Raw genomic sequence first — 21,365 nt, 5'->3', positions numbered from 1 at the left:
GAAACTGGTATGTAATAAAGGTGGTATCACAAATAAATGGGCGAAAAATCAACTGTTCATGGTGAAGTGTGATAAAAACAAGCTCATCAAAACAAAACAAAAAAACAAAAAAACCTGAATGCCTAGCTAAATACAAAGGTGAACTCTAGAGGGATTATTAAAGACCTAAAGATGAAAGGTAAAACTAGTCAATAGGAACTACAGAAGGAACTAGGAAGGACTTGTTAAAACTTGAAAAGAATGAGCCACACAGGTCAAAACCTTAAAATATAAAAATTAAGGATTTCTGTTTAATGGAGAATGCTATGGATAAAGTTAATAGAAATGACATGAAAGATTTACAAGTCTAAAACTGATGACAGATGAACACCTAGAATACACAGAAACTCCTGCAAAAGACAGTAAACCCCAATAGGAAAATGGACAGAGGGAACAACAAATGAGCAACCTAAAAAGCTCACAATCATGAAAAAAAGCTCAAAACTCAGTAGACAACAGAAAATACAAACAAAACAAAATATGCCTGTACCTCTTCGATTGGTAAAAAACAAAACACCCATAAAGGTGAATGATACCAACTGCTGGCAGGGACACAAGGATAGAGCAACCTTCATGCACCGGCTCTAGAAAGCAAGCTGGAAGTATTTAAAGTTTGCATACCTCATATAACAATCCCTATGAGGTAAGTACATAACCCAAAATAATTCTTACACAGTTCTTTAGGAGGGCATGCACAAAGATGACCATTACAATGGAATTTGTGTTGATGGAGCTTGGAGGCAATCTAGATATCCATCAAAGAATAAGCTTATAACAGAACATGGTGGACACAAATCACCGCAAGTGACAACATTTAGAAGCTAGAAACTACTGACTAGAGATTACATACAGAAAGCAATGTGGATGGATCCTAAAACCATAAAGCCAAGTATAAAAAAACAATTATAAGCAAAATAAGATATATGTGCTATTGTTAATGATTTATAGGACCAGCGAAATAAATAAGAAATCATTATTTCTTGTAATCCTGTGCACTTCTAGCAAACCTCCAAACAAATCTCAAAAATGGTTAAGATCAGTGTATTTCCTGTGGAGAAGAGTCAAACTTTGAAAAGACCAACTCTAAATTGGTGGTACTCAGCAAAATTTTAAACTCCCAATAATCCTATAATAGGTACTAACAGACATTAGCTTTCCACTATTACTAATGTAAGTCCTAGATGGTCTTAAAAATAGGTACACTTGCAATGTTGATTATAGAAGGATAAATAAGGACTACGGAAAAGAAGAACTTGTACCTTTCAATGTATCCTGTTGGTGTTTCTACCAGACCATCAAGTCTTTCTTGAAGGGCTGCAAGAATCTGAGGATTTTGCATCATCTGAACAGTCAGCTGACGCGCTTTAAAAAAAAAAAAAAAAAAAAAAAAAGGGCATCGAAAGAAGGATTTTATGAAAATGTATTATGCTATTTTAATAGGACAATCCAATCATGAAATTTTCCTGACTAGCCCATAAATCATTGGTCTGAACAGAGACGGGCAGCAAGCGGAGGAAAATCCACTCTAGGAAAAGTTCAGATTCCTAATGATCTAATACATCACCATCTCTCAAGGCCATTGCTACAACTCCTGTGAATAATATCCTTTCTCTTCCTACTACATTGTGTTTCACACACCTTCCATTTTTGAGAAGCTCAAAGCTTCATCCGGATGCCTATCTATGACTGTAGATAATGCTTTGAAGCAGACAACACACACTATTAGAAAACTGCAAATACAGTTTCAATCCTGGGACAAAGACTGTGGAGCGAGTAACCTAAATGTTTTGTTTGATGCTTAATAGTATAGTGTGCTTGTGTATGTCTGAATAGAGAATGTTAACAGTTGAAACAATCAAGGTTGTAACTAAAGCCAAACAAAACATGATTCATTAATGGTGTCTAAAATCATACTTAAACCAAAAATACCAGATTTAGGTGAAACAAGTTATTTTGCTATATCCTCTCTTCTTCATAAACAGACATTACACAAAATTGATATTAGCCTTCCCAGTTGTGTTTTTAAAGGTCAATTCCTAATACTAATTTGATTATTGGATGATGTCCAGTTGTGATAACCAACATGCCTTTAGAAATGTTAATACGGGCCACTAAGGATACAGACCTATATATCTTTCAAGAAAACGTTGTAAGATGAAAGCTGAAACTAACCTGCAGTGGTCTTTTCACAATTAACCTCCATCTGGCTTAACAATGAGAAGTTGAGTCATCTGGTACTTCAATATTCTTGGCCCATACCCACATATGGTATGCAGGCATAACCTCCACTACCATTGCTACTCCTCTTCCTTCTAGAATTACTTGCTCAAGAAAACTGTGATTGATTTTTGTTTGTTTACATTTAATACTTATCTCTTTTTTGGTTGTTTGGTTGAAATGGGTTTAAAAAAGACTGACATACAACTATAGGTTTTCTACCATTAAATACTGAACATTTTCAAATCACTCTAAGCTAGTGTTGTTTGTTTAGAAGTACCACCAAAAACAACCTGTAACATTTCTAAATTCAGACAAAACTCCTGGGCAGCTGTCTGACAGTTAGGCCATGTCACTGCAGCAGCAAGAGGGTACACAGAGTGACTTCTGATGGGTCACTAACTGTATCTATACCTTCCCCTCCCTTACTACCATTCCATCTCAACCCCTCTCTTCCCCTCCTTTCTTCCCCACCTGAATATACACATACAAACTGTGTGAACTAGAGGTATGGGCTATGTGGGTAAGGCAAACAAGGATTCAAAAGGGAACAGTATTTGTTAGTACCCTCTAAAAGACATGTGCCAGCAATCACTGGCTCCTGAAGTAATTTAAAATAATACCTTTGATTTTTGTTTCTTCACCAGTTTCTTCTTCTTCTACTTCTTCAACATCATCCAAATCTTGATCAAGTTCAGACTGTTCTTTGCTACAATATCATAGTATCACACCAAGGTTCAAATGTACCAATTACCAAAAAATAAATAAAAAATTATAGAAAAACTTCAATTTATTTTCTAGGTTAATATGCCTCTTTCAAAAATATAAAATAGGAAATTCAAAAGGTAATTCAGTTCTCTAACTTCGTATGTAAACAAGCACAAACTGGAAGTACATAAAATTTCATTTAAAAGCACATGGTCAAATATAAAGTTTGTATTTCACCCTTTTTTTTTAAGATTTTACTTTTAAGTAATCTCTACACCCATCCTGGGGTTCGAACTCACAACCTGAGATCAAAAGTCGCATGCTCTACCAACTGGGCCAGCGAGGCATCCCTCTATTTCAAGCTTTAAAAATGTGGTTTGGTAGGTTTTGGTACAGGCAATGAGAGGTCAGGAAGTATGTGCTCTCTACCCAATATCCACTGATATCACTCTGAGTAACAGCACCCTTATTTTATAGGAGATGCAATACACCAAGCTTTAAAATCCTACATTTCTCAGCCTACCTCTTAGCTAGGTGGGTTATGTGGCTCTGTTTGGGCAATGAGTTAAAAAGTCGTATAGAACTTTAAGTAAGCCTCCTACATAGGATGGTAGACAGCTGGGAGGCCTCATCTTGCTGCCTCCCTAGAATAGGGATGTGATGACTAGAGTTCCAACAGCCATGTTGGACCATGAGGCATCCTAGAAAGAGAATACAAGTCAACAGAATGAGGGAATTTAGAAGAATAAGGAACTGGATCCTTGACGGCTATGGAGCAATCACATCAGCCTGTACTCATTATCTTTGGACTTTCCTCCTTTTTCTTTACTTCACAGTAGAGATGGGCAAAAAGTTAAAGAGAAGACCCAAGTCTACTACATGCTTGGAGCAAAGCCAGGAGGATGGCACCATTGAAAGAAAAGGAAAAAGTAGGAAGATAAAATTCTCCCCACTTCATCTTAAAAATCTAGTTTTTGAACATGCAATTTCAACAGGAATTAAAAAGGGAAATAAGGATATCTAAGTTAATGTATAGGTCTTCATATAATTCCTTGTGTGATTTTACATTTTAATATCTGGTTTAGAGATTTAGTTACTTTCATGTTTAGAAAGAGCATTTGGAAAATTAATTTTCATATAGAGACAAATATAGAAAAGGTCAACTGTGTTCTGCCAGCAAGGTTTATGTTCCTGTAACTAAGGAAAAAATTCCAGCCTTCTCATCAAATATACAGATTATTCTGAAATTATACAGATTATTCTGAAATTATCTTTTATTATAAACTTAAACATACTCAGACTTAAGGTCAGTAAAGACCACAAAACTATTCCTCCAGTGTGATTTTATTAATTTACTGAACATCCACATTTTAAGGCTTTAAAACAGGGGTCCACAAACATGGGTCAAATACAGCCCATTATCTTTGTAAATAAAACGTTACCAGAACACAACCACATTAATTCGTTTATGCATGGTCTATGGCTGCTTTCACGCTACAACAGCAGAGTTGAGTAACTACAACTAGACCATATGGCCCAAGGGGCCTAAATATTTATAAATCAGGTCCTTTACAGAGAAAGTTTGCTGACGCCTGCTTTAATTCTCCTTTCCTCCCATCCTCCTAGGGCTCACAGGCATCCAAAATTAAATAAGGGGACGGTGGGGTATCAAGCTGTCACAACCAATTTCTTTTTTTTTTTTTTAAGTTTAAAACAGAATGAGGGTTGCAAGGTTAAGATGGCAGATTGCACATACTCCTCTGATCTTAATCCTCCCCAAATCCCTACTACAATTATGATAAAGGGGTTTTAAAACAAAAAAAACATTGAAGGACAAGGAGACAAGAGCAGCAACTTCACTGAGAAATGAAATCCTTAAGTTAGCAATAGGCAAAGCTGAAAACCAGCCCAAACACAGAATCTTAAAAAGGACACTTCTAGAACTAGAGCTGGGGGACTGACAGTGGAGAAAATAGGGAGAACTAAACAAAAACAGGTAAGTAGTTAAATCCCCAGATCCTCCCCTTCTATCTAGCAGAAGCATGGCAGTTTCTTCTCTGGAAAGGGTTAAACTGAGAGCTCAGCCTCCAAAACCACAGGTACAGCTAAGAGTATCTCAGATATAGGACTGTATCACTCTAGAATGCTGAATGTGGCAACCCTTCCCTAGCAACCTTTCCCTAATTTGGGTTCCACAACACTGAAAGCCAGATCTTTACCCAGACACTCTTCACTGGGGTATCTGACCAGCCCAGAAAAAAACAAAAAACAAAAAACAAAAAACAAAAAAAACCCCATCATTCTGATAATGCGGATTCTTACAACAAACGCCTACCCTGATGACCTTACATTACAATCTAAATTAAAAGCCTCCCCCACTCCAAGAGTCAAATTTTCCAAACAACTCTTTTTTAAACCTCCCTCAATTGCATGTTCTCCCCACCCCAATCTTAGCAGACAATCAAGTATTACCTCCTATTTGAGAAAGGCTCTAACATGGAGACAAAAACAAATAGGGGAAAGAAAAATTTAAGAGTAAACATACTATAAAGAGGAAAAACATCCAGAGAAAAGATATGACAATCCAGAAAAAAGATATTACAATCAATGAAATAGGAACAAGATGCTATAAAAACAGGAACAGAGAGCAAAGACACTCCTGAAAACTAAAATAACAGAAATTTAGAAACTCAATTCAAGAGTTGAAAGATAAAGTTTCTTCAGCTTTGCCCAGAAAGAAGAGCAAAGAGATAAAGATGGAAAATAAGACAAAAGATAATTAGAAGAAGCAGTTCAACAATACAACATAATAGAAGCTCCAGAAAGAGAAAACAGAAACAAGACAATCAACAAAGTAAGTCGAGAATATTCCCCAGAACTGAAAGCCATCAAGTTGCCAGACTGAAAGGGTCCACCAGTGAATGCCTAACACGAGAAATTAAAAAAATAGATATAACAATGTGAAAATTTCAGAACTCTGAAGCCAGCGTAGCTTCCAGAAATAAATATATATGTATATATTTAAGACAAAAAGTGTCACATTACAATGATCAAGAATTGACTTTGAACTTCAACACAGCAATACTGGAAGCAAAGTAACAATGGAGCAATGCCTTCAAATTTCTGAAGAAACAGGATTCTCGAATCAGAATTCTATATTCAAACTATCAAACGTAAGGATAAAATAGTTATTTTCAGTCATGTCAGATCTCAAAATAATTTACTTCCTTTGTACTTGTCCAAGAAAGTACTAAAGAACCAAAAGAAAACAACATGGGATACAGCAAACAGCAAACCTGAGAGAAGGCACCAAAGGAAAGGAACAAAACCCCAGGAAGATAATAAAATAGATCCACAATGACAACTGTATAACCAAGGTTAAGCAATTCAAATTGGAGCAGGGCAATACAGGAGGGCAATCACTTTGAAAGCCATTATCACTAAAATACCTGCTGCCATTCTTTTTATGTGTGGAAGGACTGGCCAGATTCTTAAATGTACTTGAATTTGATGCCCTTGTGCTAAATTTTCTGCCTTCCTACCTCCATGATCTGCTGCCTGCACCTTGTGGATATATCGTCATAGCATATGTCCTCCATCCAGAAGTGTACAGTTTTAATCCATTGCTAAGTTATGGGAAATCATAAGCAACAAACGGTGCAGTTCACCCATTCTCCCTTACCATATTTCTTCAAGATACCCATCCACACTAGAACCCTGCCAGAAGCCAACTTCATTAAACCTGTTTCTAGAGTGCATGGCCTTGCCCAATGAAGTCTTGAGGAAACTTGAAGCCAGAGTATGACCCAGATAATCTTTTTGCTTTTTGTTTTCCTACCTTGGAAACTTCAACTAATAGTAGTAATATTGCTTTTCTCTTTATGCAGCTAAGTTTGTGACTGCTTTTCAGATTTTCAAAATTAAACACTGATTAAGAATGTGTAGGTGTTAAAAATTAAACTGGTTAAGATTGCATAGGTGTTAAAAATCTAAAGAAAAACAAAGAAATGAATTAGACAAAAGCCAAGACAGTATTTACGTGTCTGGAAAGGTGGGAGGATGCAATTGAGAAGATGGATACTGGGTTTCTTCTAATAGTAATGTTGTACTTTTAAAAACTTGAATGTAAATATCCTATTATTCTTAAACTCTATGCATACATTTTATAAACTTTTTATCTTGTATGTATGATACATTACACTAAAGTAAAATCTCTGGGAAATACATCCATGGTAAAAATGAATTTCGTAAGTATTTATGATTATTGTGCTCAGCACTTTCCTAAGAATAAACACTAGCAAATGGTTTACCGTATTTATGACAATGATTATATATACTCTATTTTGTCTTAGATATGCCATACCCAACTTTTATAATAGCAGATATTACCATACATTTGCATAATGTTATTAATACTGCTGTTAACCATACCACAGTACAAAGTGAAGCCTATCTCTGGAAAAGGAGAAAAAAAACAACAAAAAACCAATTATCTGGCACTTACTTGTCAATGTCTGCCATGTTGTAAGAACTCCAAGTATCTAAGGAGAGAAAGGTCAATGTTAACAATAATACCAACAACAAAATATATATATATTTACATATGCCAAAATCTGCCACCTATTGTACTCATTATGCCCTCCTGGAGATCTCTTTTAAAAGTTTAATAATCCTTGTATCAAATGTCAGCCCTTTAAACAACTTAATGGCAGTTATAAAGCCCTGAGTCCCAACCTATATCAAGTAAACCTTCCCCATCCCTTCAAATGCACCTCATGCCTTATCACTGATAACCACCATACCCCCAAGGCTATCCTGGATATGCTGGCATATTGTCAACAAACTCTTGGTTACCTGATGTCAACACTGTTAGAACTAATCAGGGCATATCCTAAATTGTTTCTTACTATAGATAAGTACTGTATTAACTTAGAGAATATGGGTTTTAGAAAAATAAAACTTAAGGTAAAATGTGTTATATTCAGGCAGAAAAATGGCTGAATGCCAGAGGTAATGCACAAATTACAAAAAAAATAATCTAAACCAAGCTTAGGATCCCACATTAAAATCAAGTTTTTAATCTTTTAAAAATCAAACCACAGACTTTAACTCTCAAAATGCTACAAGACGTGATTCCTCGTATCAGCATGTTTTATATGGTTATTACTTACAGAGTTAAGAAGAGTTATTGATTTTGTCAAGTGTTAATATCTGGAGTATTATTACTGATCTAATATTCAGACTTTAGACAAATTATGAAGAAAATATTTCTTCCTAATAATGTATCCTACTCTGTTTTTTGTTTTAAATAATTTCTACTAGCATTAATATATTTCTCTAGTGATGCTGGGTAATTAGCCAACATTAACAAAATACTTAGCACACAATAAGGAAAAATACTAATTCAAAAAGAAAAATATAGAATATTAGTCAAAGAAATACAAGTGGGATTCTAGTTTGTCTATCAAATCAGCAAGGATTTTCTTTTAATGCAGGGAAAATGGTGGCGAATATATGCATTTTTTTTATGTTTATTTTTGAGAGAGCAAACGAGCAAGCGAGCGAGAGAGACACCAGGCTCAAACTCATGAACCACAAGTTCATGACCTGAACTGGAGGCTTAACCAACTGAGCCCCTCAAGAGCCCCGTGAATATGCATTCTTAAATGTGGCTAGTGTTACCATGAACTATTTTCTTTCTGGAGAGTAATTTGGCCATAGGAATATAAAAAAACCTTAAAATAACCATCTCCAGCCTTAATTTGAGACCCTAACATGAAAAAAAACTTATGAACCTAAGGGCCTGTGCTTTTCATGCTGGCCTAGAAGGTTCTTCCACAACTTCGGTTAACACATCTTTTGGCTCTTAGCTCAAAGTTTTATGCTTCAGAGACTTCTCCAACCTGTACATTCTGGTTAAATAATTTCTTGGTTGTACAGACTCCTATAAAGCTCTATTTCTTTCCATCATAAAATGCCTTGGAGCGCCTGGGTGGCATCCAACTTTGGCTCAGGTTATGATCTCACGGTTTGTGAGTTCGAGCCCCGTGTCTGTGCTGACAGCTCAGAGCCTGGAGCCTGCTTCAGATTCTAGGTCTCCCTTCTCTCTGCCCCTCCCATGCTCATGCTGTCTCCCTCAGTTTCTCAATAATAAACCTTAAAAAATAATTTTTTTTAAATAAAATGTCTCAAGTTTGTAATTACAGATTAGTGTTATTGACTAACGTCTATCTCTCCCAACTAACCAGAGCACAAGATTCGTATTTAAGGGATTATAGGTGCTTTTGCCAATCACTGCATCCTTCAAGACAGCAAGCACATACAGCTTACAGGCACAGCAGTTGCAATCACTTACCTCATCAAAAATAAACTTAGTATTAGCATGGAATGTGCATACAATGAAACGCTCTGCAGCCAAACTGAAGCAGATATGAGCTCATATGGAAAGAGCATAGGGTGTATGGCAAAATCCAACCTGGACAGGAATATATGTGTGTGTGTGTGTGTGTGTGTGTGTGTGTGTGTGTGTGTGTGTGTGCGCCCGCACATGTGTTTATATGAATATGCATACTCTTGCACATAGTTTATGAATAAAACATTTCTGTAAAGATCTACCAGAAATCTAAGAGTAGTTACCTATTAAGACCAGGAGAAAATGAGAACTTATGTTTCATTCTCCATTACTTGCTTTTCCCATATACAAATACATTTTGCTAAAATTTTCGAACTTGCTGGGTTGAATATATAGCCTAATAAATCCAGCAATTATCAAGAATATGAAACTCCTCAAAACTTCTAAATTCAAATTTGTGTAACATTTTAACATGTACTTAGAAGAATGGCTACACTGCTTTGTGGAGTTACATTTAGAATTGTAACTCTTAAAATGAAATTCTTTTGATTCTTTATTAAAGATGATTCAGGACAGAACAGGATGGCATTTACTTCTTCGGAGAGGCCTTCTCCAATCTGCCCACTCTAGCTAAATTAGATTTCTTGGTTGTACACATTCTTGTTTTTTAAAGCAGGCCTAATTTTGTACTCAGACCATTTGGGTTGACACCAGCTTCGTGAAAATCTAGCTCAGGCAAACAACTTCTGGTCTTATTCACCATCTACAAAAAAATAGGAAAAAAAAATTGTTCCTTCACTGAACTGCTCTTATAAAGATGCAAATTCATAAATGACTTGTGTTTGGTATCCACTAAACACTCAATAAACACAAGCTACTTTTGAATTCTGTCCAGTTTTAATTATCTTAGCACGGGGTCAGTATTCTGCAAAATTAACTGCGGAGATGATTGTTAAAATGTACAGACTGACCAGTGAATGCACCGTGGTAACATAAGATGTTAACATTAAGGAAAACTGGGTAAGGGGCATATAGGAACTCTCAGGAGTATCTCCACAACTTTTTTGTAAATCTAAAATTACAAATAAGTTCATTTAAAAGAAAAAAGATTGGGGCGCCTGGGTGACTCAGTCGGTTAAGCGTCCGACTTCAGCTCAGGTCACGGTCTCACGGTCTGTGAGTCCGTAAGTTCGAGCCCCGCGTCAGGCTCTGGGCTGATGGCTCGGAGCCTGGAGCCTGCTTCCGATTCTGTGTCTTCCTCTCTCTCTGCCCCTCCCCCATTCATGCTCTGTCTCTCTCTGTCCCCAAAATAAATAAACATTAAAAAAAATTTTTTTTTATTCATTTATTTATTTTTTAACGTTTATTTATTTTTGAGACAGAGAGAGACAGAGCATGAATGGGGGAGGGTCAGAGAGAGAGGGAGACACAATCTGAAACAGGCTCCAGGCTCTGAGCCGTCAGCACAGAGCCCGACGCGGGGCTCGAACTCATGGACCGCGAGATCGTGACCTGAGCCGAAGTCGGCCGCTTAACCGACTGAGCCACCCAGGCGCCCCCCCCCAAAAAAAATTTTTTTTTTAAAATAAAAGAAAAAAGATTGATTCCCATGCCCAGATTCTGAACCAACAGGTCTGAGACCGTGGACCCAAAAATCTGCATTATAAACAAGAAACCCAGCTTCTGAGGCAGGTGGTTCTCAGATAATCAGATCACATTGAAGAACACAGGTTTCAGTCAATACCTACATTAGTTTTTTCACTGCACTCAATATTAAATAATCAATGAGAATTTTATTTATCAGACATAAAATTGCTCTCTAAAAGATCTGAAGAATTTCCATCTCTAGTAGTGACAAGCTATATTTTGCAGACCAACTCTATCAATAAAAAATAATTGAAAGTACAGAATAAGTATCTATTGAAATCTTAAAACCAAGGAAAATTCCAATAAAACAGCAAGGAATTACTAACCCCAAACTAAAAGCAAAATGATAATCAGAAAAAGACACTGAGAACAAATGCCAATCTCAAATCTGAATTTGTTTTAACTACTGACAGGTGAAATCAAAAGCCCTAGACCTATTCAAGATGGGAAGAAATCTTTATAGTAACCCTCCATAACAAGCAGGTGCCAAAAAGTGCTGTATTATCAGGGATAATAAACCAGTTCTCTTGGACAAAAGCCCAGATTCACTTTATCAGTGTGGTCCCAAAACCTCAAGCCCTGAGCTTAAAGCGGTCTCTGCCTGATAGTGTTCCTAAGCACCCACATATCCAAATGTTAAGTGAAAGGCACCTTCATCCTAGACCTCAAATAATTCATACAAGTTTTCAAGAGCAGTAAGGGCAAGAGAAAAGAATACGACAGAAATCAGTCCTTATAAAGACCTAAATGTTGTCAAAAGGACTGTAAACAAACTTATAACTATCATAGACAAATAACTAGGCTCAGTATATGCAAAGAACGGCCATCTATTAAACATGATATGGCAAATTTGGCAAAGAACTAAATAGAACTTCTAGAAATAGAAATAATGGAAATCAAACTAAACGAACAGGTTTATCATCACTTATCATCGGAGAAATACAAATCAAAACCACAATGAGATACCACCTCACACCTGTCGGAATGGCTAAAATTAACAACTCAGGAAATAATTGCTGGTAATGATGAGGAGAAACGGAAACCCTCTTGCACTGTTAGTGGGAATGCAAACTGGCACAGCCACTTTGGAAACCAGTATGGAGGATCCTCAAAAAGTTAAAAAAATATAACTACCCTACCACCTAGCAACTGCACTACTAGGTATTTATCCAAAGGATAAATACTGATTTGAAGGGGTACATGCACCCCAGTGTTTACAGCAGCACTATCAACAGCCAAATTATGGAAAGAGCCCATATGTCCATCGACTGATAAATGGATAAAGAAGGTGTGTACACACACACACAGGAATATTACTCAGCCATCAAAAAGAATGAAATCTTGCAATTTGCCATATGGATGGAGCTAGAGTGTACTATGCTAAGGAAAATAAATCAGTCAGAGAAAAATACTATTATGATTTCACTCATATGTGGAATTTAAGAAATAAGAAGTATAAACATAGGGGAAGGGAAGGAAAAAATAAAACAAGATAAAAACGGAGAGGGAGGCAAACCATAAGAGACTCTTAACTATAGGGAACAAACTGAGGATTGCTGGAGGGAGAGTGAACTAAATGGGTGATGGACATTAAGGAGGGTACTTGTGAGGAGCACTGTGTGTTACATATAACTGATGAATCACTAAATTCTACCCCTGAATACTACTACACTACACTATATGTTAACTTGAATTTAAATAAAATCTTGGGGAAAAAAATGGGGGAGAGGGGAGAACAGGTTTATCAGTAGACAAAACCAAGCTAGAAAGATAATTGAGGGAAGCAAGCTTAGAAGCAATCTTCCAAAATATGGCAGACACTAAAGGATACAAAATACTGATGTTAAATGATATTTGAGAATACAATAAAGTCTAACAAATATTTAATACAAGCTCTAGGAGTAGAGAAGAGAATGCAAAAAATATTTGAAAAAATTAATAGGCAAGAATTTTCCAGAACTGATCAAAGACAGCCCTACCAATCCCAATCAGGATACATAAAAAAGAAACCCACACTTAGATATGTGAAAAAGCAAGACATTAAAGACAAAGGAGTCTTTTAGTCACCTCAAAAGCACAAAGAGAAAACATTCAGATTAATTTTAAACCCACAAAAAGACAGCTGTCTTCTCTTCAATAGACACCAAAAGACAACAGAATCCTCAATTTGCTGAAAACAGCCAAGGATCTTAGAATATTATACCCAACTAAAACATCCTCTAAGAATGAAAGTGAAACAGATACTTTCTGGAAAAAACACCTCTAGCACTTTCACTAATAACACTCTGTTAAGTATATTCTTCAGGCAGAAGGCAAGTGATCCCAAACAGATGTAATTTGCAAGAAGAAATAAGGAGTAAAAAGGATGATTGCATTTATCTAAATAAACATTTTCAAATACCACCACTGCCTAGTGTGTTAAAAATGAAAACTATCACAACACTAAGTTGGGGTGGGGAGAGGGTGGGGGTAATGGATTAAAGTATTCTAACATCCCTCAGCAGGCATGCTATAATTTCCGGTATGACTTACAAAAAATTAGAAACCAAACATGCAATTTCCAAAGTAGAAGAAAAATAATTTAAATTTATAAGTGTATTTTTATACCATCCTAAAAGAAAAAAAAAGATAGTCTGGACAAACGGAAAGCACATAAAAAATATTTAAACCTAAACATCATAATAATGTTCAATGTAAATCAACTAAAACTCCCATTAAAAATGGTCAGGGAGGATTTAAGAAAATCCAACTACATCCCATTTATAAGAAACACATCTATAACATAGGATATAGAGTTGCCAAGTGAAATATAATCCTAACCAAAAGGAAGCTGGTATCACTGCATTAACATCAAGAAAAATAAACTTCAAGGAATAGCATTACTAGAAATGAAAAGGTTACTCTAACAAAAGATTGAATGAATTCACTACCCAATATATGTAGTATTTGGAAGATCTCAATTGAAAGACATAGCTCATGATATCGTGACTGAAGGCAAATCTTAACCTGAGAACTTGTACACAAAGAAAATATTCCACTGAACAAAGAGGGAAAACAAGTGAGTGAATTAGACCACTAACTGATTATTTTGTGGTCTTGTAGTAGCTAGACGTCCAGAGACGTGTTACCAAATAACTTCTCACCATTCCAGAAATCTGAATTCTGAATTAAGTCCTCTTTACTTTCAGTAAGAGAGCTAACCTTTATGAAGCCAACTCTGTAAGAGATTATTACAGGCTTCCCTTTACCTGCAGGTAGAGTACTAAGCAACTTGCTCAGCAACAAATGTGACTCCCGAAACCCGTGCCCAGTCCACTATTCCAAAAACCAAAGTGCCTACTCTATCAAAGCCTACGTTACATAGATTATACAGTAATATACTAGTTGTTATTCCTTTAGAGAAAATGACTATTTCATGTGGAAACAGCCAATCACTAAAGATTACAAATGTCTGAAAGCAAGAGTTGAAGGGAACTGGTAATATCCCAAAGATAAGATTTCCCTTTACCTGAGACCTCACATCTCCCTCCAAATACACTTTAAACAAATCTATATTTAAGACACTGTTGTCCTATTAATACTATTTTTAGTGGTCCAGAGGCTCAATAACTTTATTTGACTCCAACACAATCTTATAGTTTGAGTACCATATTCTTTAGGCTCAGTTTTTCAATTCTGGAAGGTCAACAGCCAACTTAGAACGGACTTGTCTTTGAGACCCAAGCAAAAAGGACTTCTATTTGAGAACACCGCATACCTTCTGTCCAAGGGAGCTCATTATCTAGAGTATCATCTGATCCAACAGCAGAGAAACATACCTGGGCTGGACTAAAAACTTGCTAAAAATTCACCCAGCATTATTAATAAAACCAATTTATTTACATGGTGGGGGGAAATACACACACACACACGGCAGACAAAAAGCTTAGGAGCCATCACTTTACTATATGAAAACAAATTTCATGTTGGATGATTCCATGACCATAAATACTGTAGCTTTTCTACTGGAGCAGAGTGGAACTCAAGCAAGTGTGCTTTATGAATTCCAAGCTGATATATAGCTAACAGTTTAAATCAAGGGAACCCACTTTAAAAACCAATACAAAAGGCTCATAAGTCATCACTGCTTGGTTATGTAACCTTGGATAAGATCTTTGACTGCTCTGTACTTCAGTTTCCACATTAAAATGTTGATACTACCTACCTCTAGGATCATTAAATTAGTTAATAATACACAGTAATTTGTGCTGTTACATTATTTATCCCTGTTGTGTTCTTCTGTACCCTCTTTACCTTAGAAAATTAAACGTAATTAATTAAATGTAATAGGTAATTAAATGTAATTAATAAGCTCTTCAAAATTACAGCCCCCTTCCCCAATAAAAGTCAAAATGTACAAAATTTCTGAACAAGTAAAAATGTATCAAAGTGTGTAGCAGTAAAAGTGCAGTGTTGGTAACCAAAAGTACAGGGACCACTTTCTATGGCAAGTGCAATAATGTGATCTAGTGGTCTCATATCAATGTACTTACAAGGATGGGCAAAAGCAACAACGTTCACCTTCTAACCCCTACTCTGCCCAACAAGGAGAACTTTTTATTCAGATGAAATTAGTATGAAATGGCGCTTAATATTACTATTAAACAGGTCTTCCATAAAAAGAATGTTATAAATACCGTCCCCCACTTTTTCTTTGTAGCCTTCATCACAATTCAACATTGTATATCTAGGATTCTTTTTCTCATGTGTTAAGTTATTATGCCCACATAGATGCTAAAATATTTACTCTAGGAATCAAATAAAAACAATTACAGCTTTGATCAGACTTGAGAATCTGAATAGACTGATCAGTTTTCAAAACTGATCAGGATTCATCCTAATCTTATTTTCATTAACATTTCAAATTTATAACCAAAAAATGAACAAAGTCGTAGTTCATTTTGACTTCTTCATACCTTGAAGTCAAATAGATTTTGCCTCTTTTAGCCCCTTTTCCTACAAAAGATCTGTTTTTTACATTTTTTTAATGTTTATTTTGGGGGGGGGGGGGAGACAGCGTGCAAGCAGGGGAGGCGCAGAGAGATGGAGACACAGGATCCGAAGTAGGCTCCAGGCTCTGAGCTGTCAGTACAGAGCCCGACGCAGGGCTTGAACTCATGAACCACGAGATCATGAGACCTGAGCCAAAGTCAGACAATTAACCGACTTGAGCCACCCAGGTGCCCCCCAAAGGGCTGTTTTTAATGTAATCTGGGGAGTTGAGATTCCAATAAGTTACCTGGACACAATAATGAGCAATAGCATTTTGGATTAAATTAATTCTGGACAAGTGTTGGGTTTGAGTTGTTTTTTTAATCTCTAGAGAACAAGAACAGTCATGTGCCACATTTAGCATTAGCTTAATATTGTCAATAAGCCCAATATCAAAAATAAGTATTTTGCAACAGATAAAATTACATATTTTTCAAACTGATACGAATTTAAAATTACATTTATCAAATTAACACAATGTTGACCTGATATGATAATCCATAAAGTCAAGCTTTCATAACAAATGTTTAGTTCCATCTATCCTCCAAAGGACCAGTCTTACTAGAAGTAAATTGCCCATTTTAGATTTTGACCATTAATTTGAACTCTTAATTTTAAAAAATTGTTATTTTATGAATTTGAACAACTTCAAACAAGCATGAGACATAGTCCCAGATGGTAACTGGAAAGCTTATTTACCTCCCAATAGTTTGAAACAAGTTACTCTATAGGTAAGGTTTCCCCCCTTATCCAAAGGTACAATGTTACTACTTCCTAAGTAAAATAAGTACAAGAGTGTTAATGTAACCTGACAAGAGAACAGGACTTAAATATTAATCTTTTTTTTTTTAACGTTTATTTATTTTTGAGACAGAGAGAGACAGAGCATAAACAGGGGAGGGGCAGAGAGAGAGAGGGAGACACAGAATCTGAAACAGGCTCCAGGCTCTGAGCTCTCAGCACAGAGCCCGACGTGGGGCTCGAACTCACGGACTGTGAGATCATGACCTGACCTGAAGTCCGACGCTTAACCAACCAAGCCACCCAGGCGCCCCTTAAATATTAATCTTAAAAGGTATTTTGATGCTAACTATTTTCAAAAAACAGCAAATTTTGTTTTGTAGCTCTTCTGAAACCAGGCAAAGTGTTACGAGCTTTTAAAGTGCAGTCATTACAGAACTAGTTACTAATCATTTATCAGGCAGTGATGATCTAAACTAGGGGCTTCTTGAGCCGGATTCATTCTTTATGTACTCTGAAAGCCTAGACCTCCCAGACAGACCGCATTCCCCGCCTCCTTTCACTGCCTCCATTTATGGGAAGTAGAGGCATAGACAAGACAGCAAGCTACTAACCTGGCCCATTTAAGTTTACATTAATGCCTCCTTTCCACCCCATACTTCCTCCACCCGGCCCCCATACACCTTAAAAACAACACAGCTAGATAAGTAACCTATTTTGGGAACTTCAATAAAGGAACTAATTTGTAAGAATGCAAAAGAAGTCCTAACAGAATTAAGAAGAGTGCAGGCCAAATCGTTTATTTCCATCTTAGAACCGTTTACAGGATTAGATTAATTAGGATAAGTTCTCCCCTAATATGAAACCGTGGTCAAGACACCCATCCAAATTCTAACTGTACTGGAGGTACACACACACACACACAATTTTTGATAATAACAGCTACCATGAACCCTCTACATGCGTTAATTCTTTAAGATCCTAGCAGTGGAGGCCCTACTTCATCATCCATCACCTACCACACCAATAAAAAGATAAAGACCAAGGATCAGCAGGTAGAAGTTTGAAAGCCAAGGGCTGCCGGACTTATTTACTCACTACCAGTTCCCACATCCCACCATCTCCCGACAGCTCTCCGGAAAGCAAGGACAAGCCACCCGGGGGTCTCCAGTCGAGCCCAGGCGGCGGCCACGTGTCGAGGGAAGCCGCCCGGGGTTTCCCCTCCCAGCACTGTCGCCGCCTCCAGTGGGCGGAGAGCCCAGCAGCCTCGCAGCCTCCCCGCCCCCTCCGGGCCTCGTCCCTTCACATCCCCTCCCTCCCATCGGAATTCGCAGCCTCCGCCGTTCTTTCCATCCCCCAGCGGCCTCCCTCCGGGGATTATTTTTGAGGAAGCGGGGGAGTCGAGGAGGCGGTGGGCTCAGCACTCGAACCCGGCCGGCACGCCGGCCGTCGCCCGGCCCCCAGCGGCACGGCCGCCGCTCAGAGCGCCTGAGCGAAACCGCGGCCTCGCTCCCGTCCGCGCGGAGAAGCCGGTGGGGCTGAGGGGGCCGCGGCGCAGCCCAGCACGGCCCTCGGGCTTCCCAGGCCGCACCGACCCCCGCGCCTCCCCGGCCGCTCCCGAGCGTAGCGCCGGCCGCCCCGGAGGCCCTCGCGGGCTACGGGCACCAAACTCTGCGGACCGCTCGGGCTCCGGCCTCACGGAACGACCCGGGAGGCCCCAGAGGCCAGCGGCCCCCCGCTGTCGGCTCCGCGTCCCTCCCCTCCGCGCGGGCCGCCGCACCACTTCTGCGCCCCCCCTTTCCCTTTCAGGCCCCCATCCGTTACCGGTGGTTAGCACGGGGAGCCAGGCGGCCGGAGCTGCGCAGGCAGTGACTCAGGGCGGCGGCGGGAGGAGCAGGAGGCGGCGCCGCGAGCAGATGGCGCTAAAAAAGACCCGAGAGCCCGCCGCTCGCGCTCATATACAATTAGCGTCAGCACGTAGGGCCCGCTCCGCCGCCCCCCCAGGCCTCGCCGTCTCTTAGCAACGCGGGCGGGAGGCGGGCCCAGGACGGGTTGCCGAGCAACAGAGCTGTCCTTCTTCCCCGACGACCTCCGCACCCTCCGCGGCTCGCTTGGGGTCCCCGGCTGCCCGCCTCCGCCCCCTGCCGCGCGCCGCGCCATCTCTTCTCCCAGCTGCGCTGGGAAAGAACCCGCAATGCCTTCGGCTGCTGGGAAGGGCCGTGACCCGCACGCTAGCCCCTGGCGCACCTCGCTTTCCTCGGCCCGTTGCGGGGCCAGCTGCCGCCCGCCCCTGGCCCGGCCTGATTCTCGCACCTCCCCGGTCCCCGGCAACCATTTTCTCTCCCCGCTCTTATTTTTTTTTTTTTCCCCCTCTAAGAACAAGAGTTCTTTCCTCCTGACCACCTTGGCGGCGTCTTCTGCCCGTTTTGCTTCTCCTAAGTCGGTGGGTCTCAGTGGCTTCCGAGGCTGCCTCCTCATCCCTACCCCTCCATCCTTTTCCCTAACGTGCGGCGCGTTAGGTAGCTCGTTCTTTTCACGGATGAAAATGGATTATTTGTTTAGTGTCCGTGTCCGTATGCTTTATAATGAGGACACAGTTGTTTCATCTTGCTGAAAAAAGTAAATTTGATGTAAATCCTCAGGCCTGTGAAACATCATGGCTGTTTTTCAGTTGGTGCTGGATTGACTAACGTTAACTCTTAAACCAGTGGTTCTCAAAAGTGTGGTCCCCAGACCCTTTCGAGGGGGGAAGTCAAAAGTATTTCCATAATAATGCGAAAACGTCATTTTCCTTTTGCGTTCTCATTCTCTCATAAGTGTCCAGTGGAGTTTTCCAGAAACTACATGACATGTGACATGGAAACATTGAAAAAGGAAGCAGATAATAAAATCCAGTCACCTGCAGTTAAATCAGACATTAAGGAGGTTTGCAAAAAACCGAAAACAATGCCCCTCCATTTTTTTGTTTTGTAACGTAGTTACTTTATATATAAAACGTTCTTTCATGTTAATATTTAACTGGTTTATTGTTTTTAGATGAAATAATGAATACTTTTAAAGTTTCTTAATTTCTGATATGATAAATATCAGTATCTAGGATGCACAGAATAGTTATTCGGGGCCCCCAGGTTTTAGCCTATAAAGGGGTCATGAGATGAAAAAGTTTGGGAACCTCAAATGCTTCATTCCTTTACATTTCAAACTGCCTGGAGTCATCTATTGTAATGTTTACGTTTAGCAACTGTGTCTATTCCATTTTAGAGGGTACAGTTTTTCTTCTTGGCATCCCCAGCCTCATTAAAATTACTTGCCTTTCTCACTCTGTGCTACACATGCCTCGGTTTACCCTTTCATTTTGGTTCTTCATATGCGATCCTTTTTGTTTTTTCTCGATCTTCTTTCTTCATAAAGATCCTATTCAACAATGATGTAAGGTTAACAAGTATTATAACAATATCAGTAATGACTCCTCATGAAGAATCCGCAATACATAAACTAGGTAGACCAGGGCCCAATATGTACATATACTTGGCTCTAATTTCAATGGAAGCCTCAAGAGCATTGCATTCCAATTGAAGCTATGCACGATGCAAGGTAATTAGCTTATTGAAAATGAACTAGATAACTTTCACCTCCGTTCCTTAAATCTTTGTGGTGGTAGAACTTCTGAGACCAAATTGAGAAGTTAGCTGGTTTTCCATCCTGCTCCAGGAAGCCCCACCAATTTCTGTCACTGGTCTAAGGCTCCTAATTTATGATGCTTCACTTCTCACCCCACTTTATATTCTTTCCCCTTTTCTCCAGCCACCTCCTCCAGCTCTTCCTCCAGCTTTTTCCTTCCCTTCTTCCAGTGTATCTTAGCCTAAGAAATGAAACACTATTATATTGCTAATAATGCATGCCTTTTAACATGATCTTTTGAACCATAGTTTGTAAATCTAAAACCCTACCATTTAAGTCAAGTGAAGGTCAATCATTTATACATTCATTCAACAAATATGTTAGAAACAACTTGAGACTGGAAATACAGCATTGCAGAAGAAAGACAAGGTTCTTGGTTTTACTGAACTTATGTTCGAGTGAGGTAGGGCAAGTAACAGACAAGAAATGAAATAGTTTTTGATATAAGTAAGTAAAAGAGCTATGAAGAAAATAAAATGAGACAAAGGGGTACAACGTGACTGACTTATAGATACCGTTGAACTTTTCACATTGACTCCTCTTAGACTCCCAAAACACATAATGCAGTTAACTCATCTAATTTAATTACAATAAATGGTGGCCCTGGTCACTGATCTTGAACCATGCTTAATCTTCCATTTAAAGTTCCTTGTTATGGGGTGCCGGGGTGGCTCATTTGGTTGAGCATCTGACTTTGGATTGGGTCATGGTCTTGCAGTCTATGAGTTCGAGTCCCACTTCGGGCTCTGTGCTGACAGCTCAGAACCTGGAGCTTGCTTCAGGTTGTGTGCTCCTTCTCTCTCTGCCCCTCCCTCACTCATGCTCTGTCTCTCTCTGTCAAAAATAAATAAACATTTAAAAAAATAATAAAGTTCCTTTTTGCTTTATCCCCCATTATTTTCATCTGGTAGATTTTTACATCATTGTAGCCCAGTGGTTTAGAAGAAGT

The 21,365-nt window shown here is 38.8% G+C and overlaps 1 protein-coding gene across 5 annotated transcripts in view; it reads right to left on the bottom strand.

Annotated features, from left to right (window-relative positions):
- The window catches only part of NAP1L1 (nucleosome assembly protein 1 like 1), a 32,579-nt gene extending 13,887 nt beyond the window's left edge, over positions 1-18,692 (bottom strand). For 3 of the 5 annotated variants that reach the window (XM_058741975.1, XM_058741976.1, XM_058741977.1), the window contains exons 1-4: positions 18,560-18,692; positions 7,469-7,505; positions 2,880-2,965; positions 1,299-1,401 (exon numbers count right to left, since the gene is read on the bottom strand). In XM_058741975.1, the coding sequence (XP_058597958.1) occupies positions 1,299-1,401; positions 2,880-2,965; positions 7,469-7,485 (206 nt within the window). In that variant the 5' untranslated portion in view covers positions 7,486-7,505; positions 18,560-18,692. The remainder of the gene's footprint in view (positions 1-1,298; positions 1,402-2,879; positions 2,966-7,468; positions 7,506-18,559) is intronic. The other 2 variants (XM_058741974.1, XM_058741978.1) reach the window with 2 other exon arrangements.
- Between the last annotated feature and the right edge of the window lie 2,673 nt (positions 18,693-21,365).

This window comes from Neofelis nebulosa, chromosome 8 (assembly GCF_028018385.1).
Source record: "Neofelis nebulosa isolate mNeoNeb1 chromosome 8, mNeoNeb1.pri, whole genome shotgun sequence".
NCBI lineage: Eukaryota > Metazoa > Chordata > Mammalia > Carnivora > Felidae > Neofelis > Neofelis nebulosa.
Note: the sequence above shows the minus strand (reverse complement) of the source record. Positions and strands in the feature narration are given on the sequence as shown.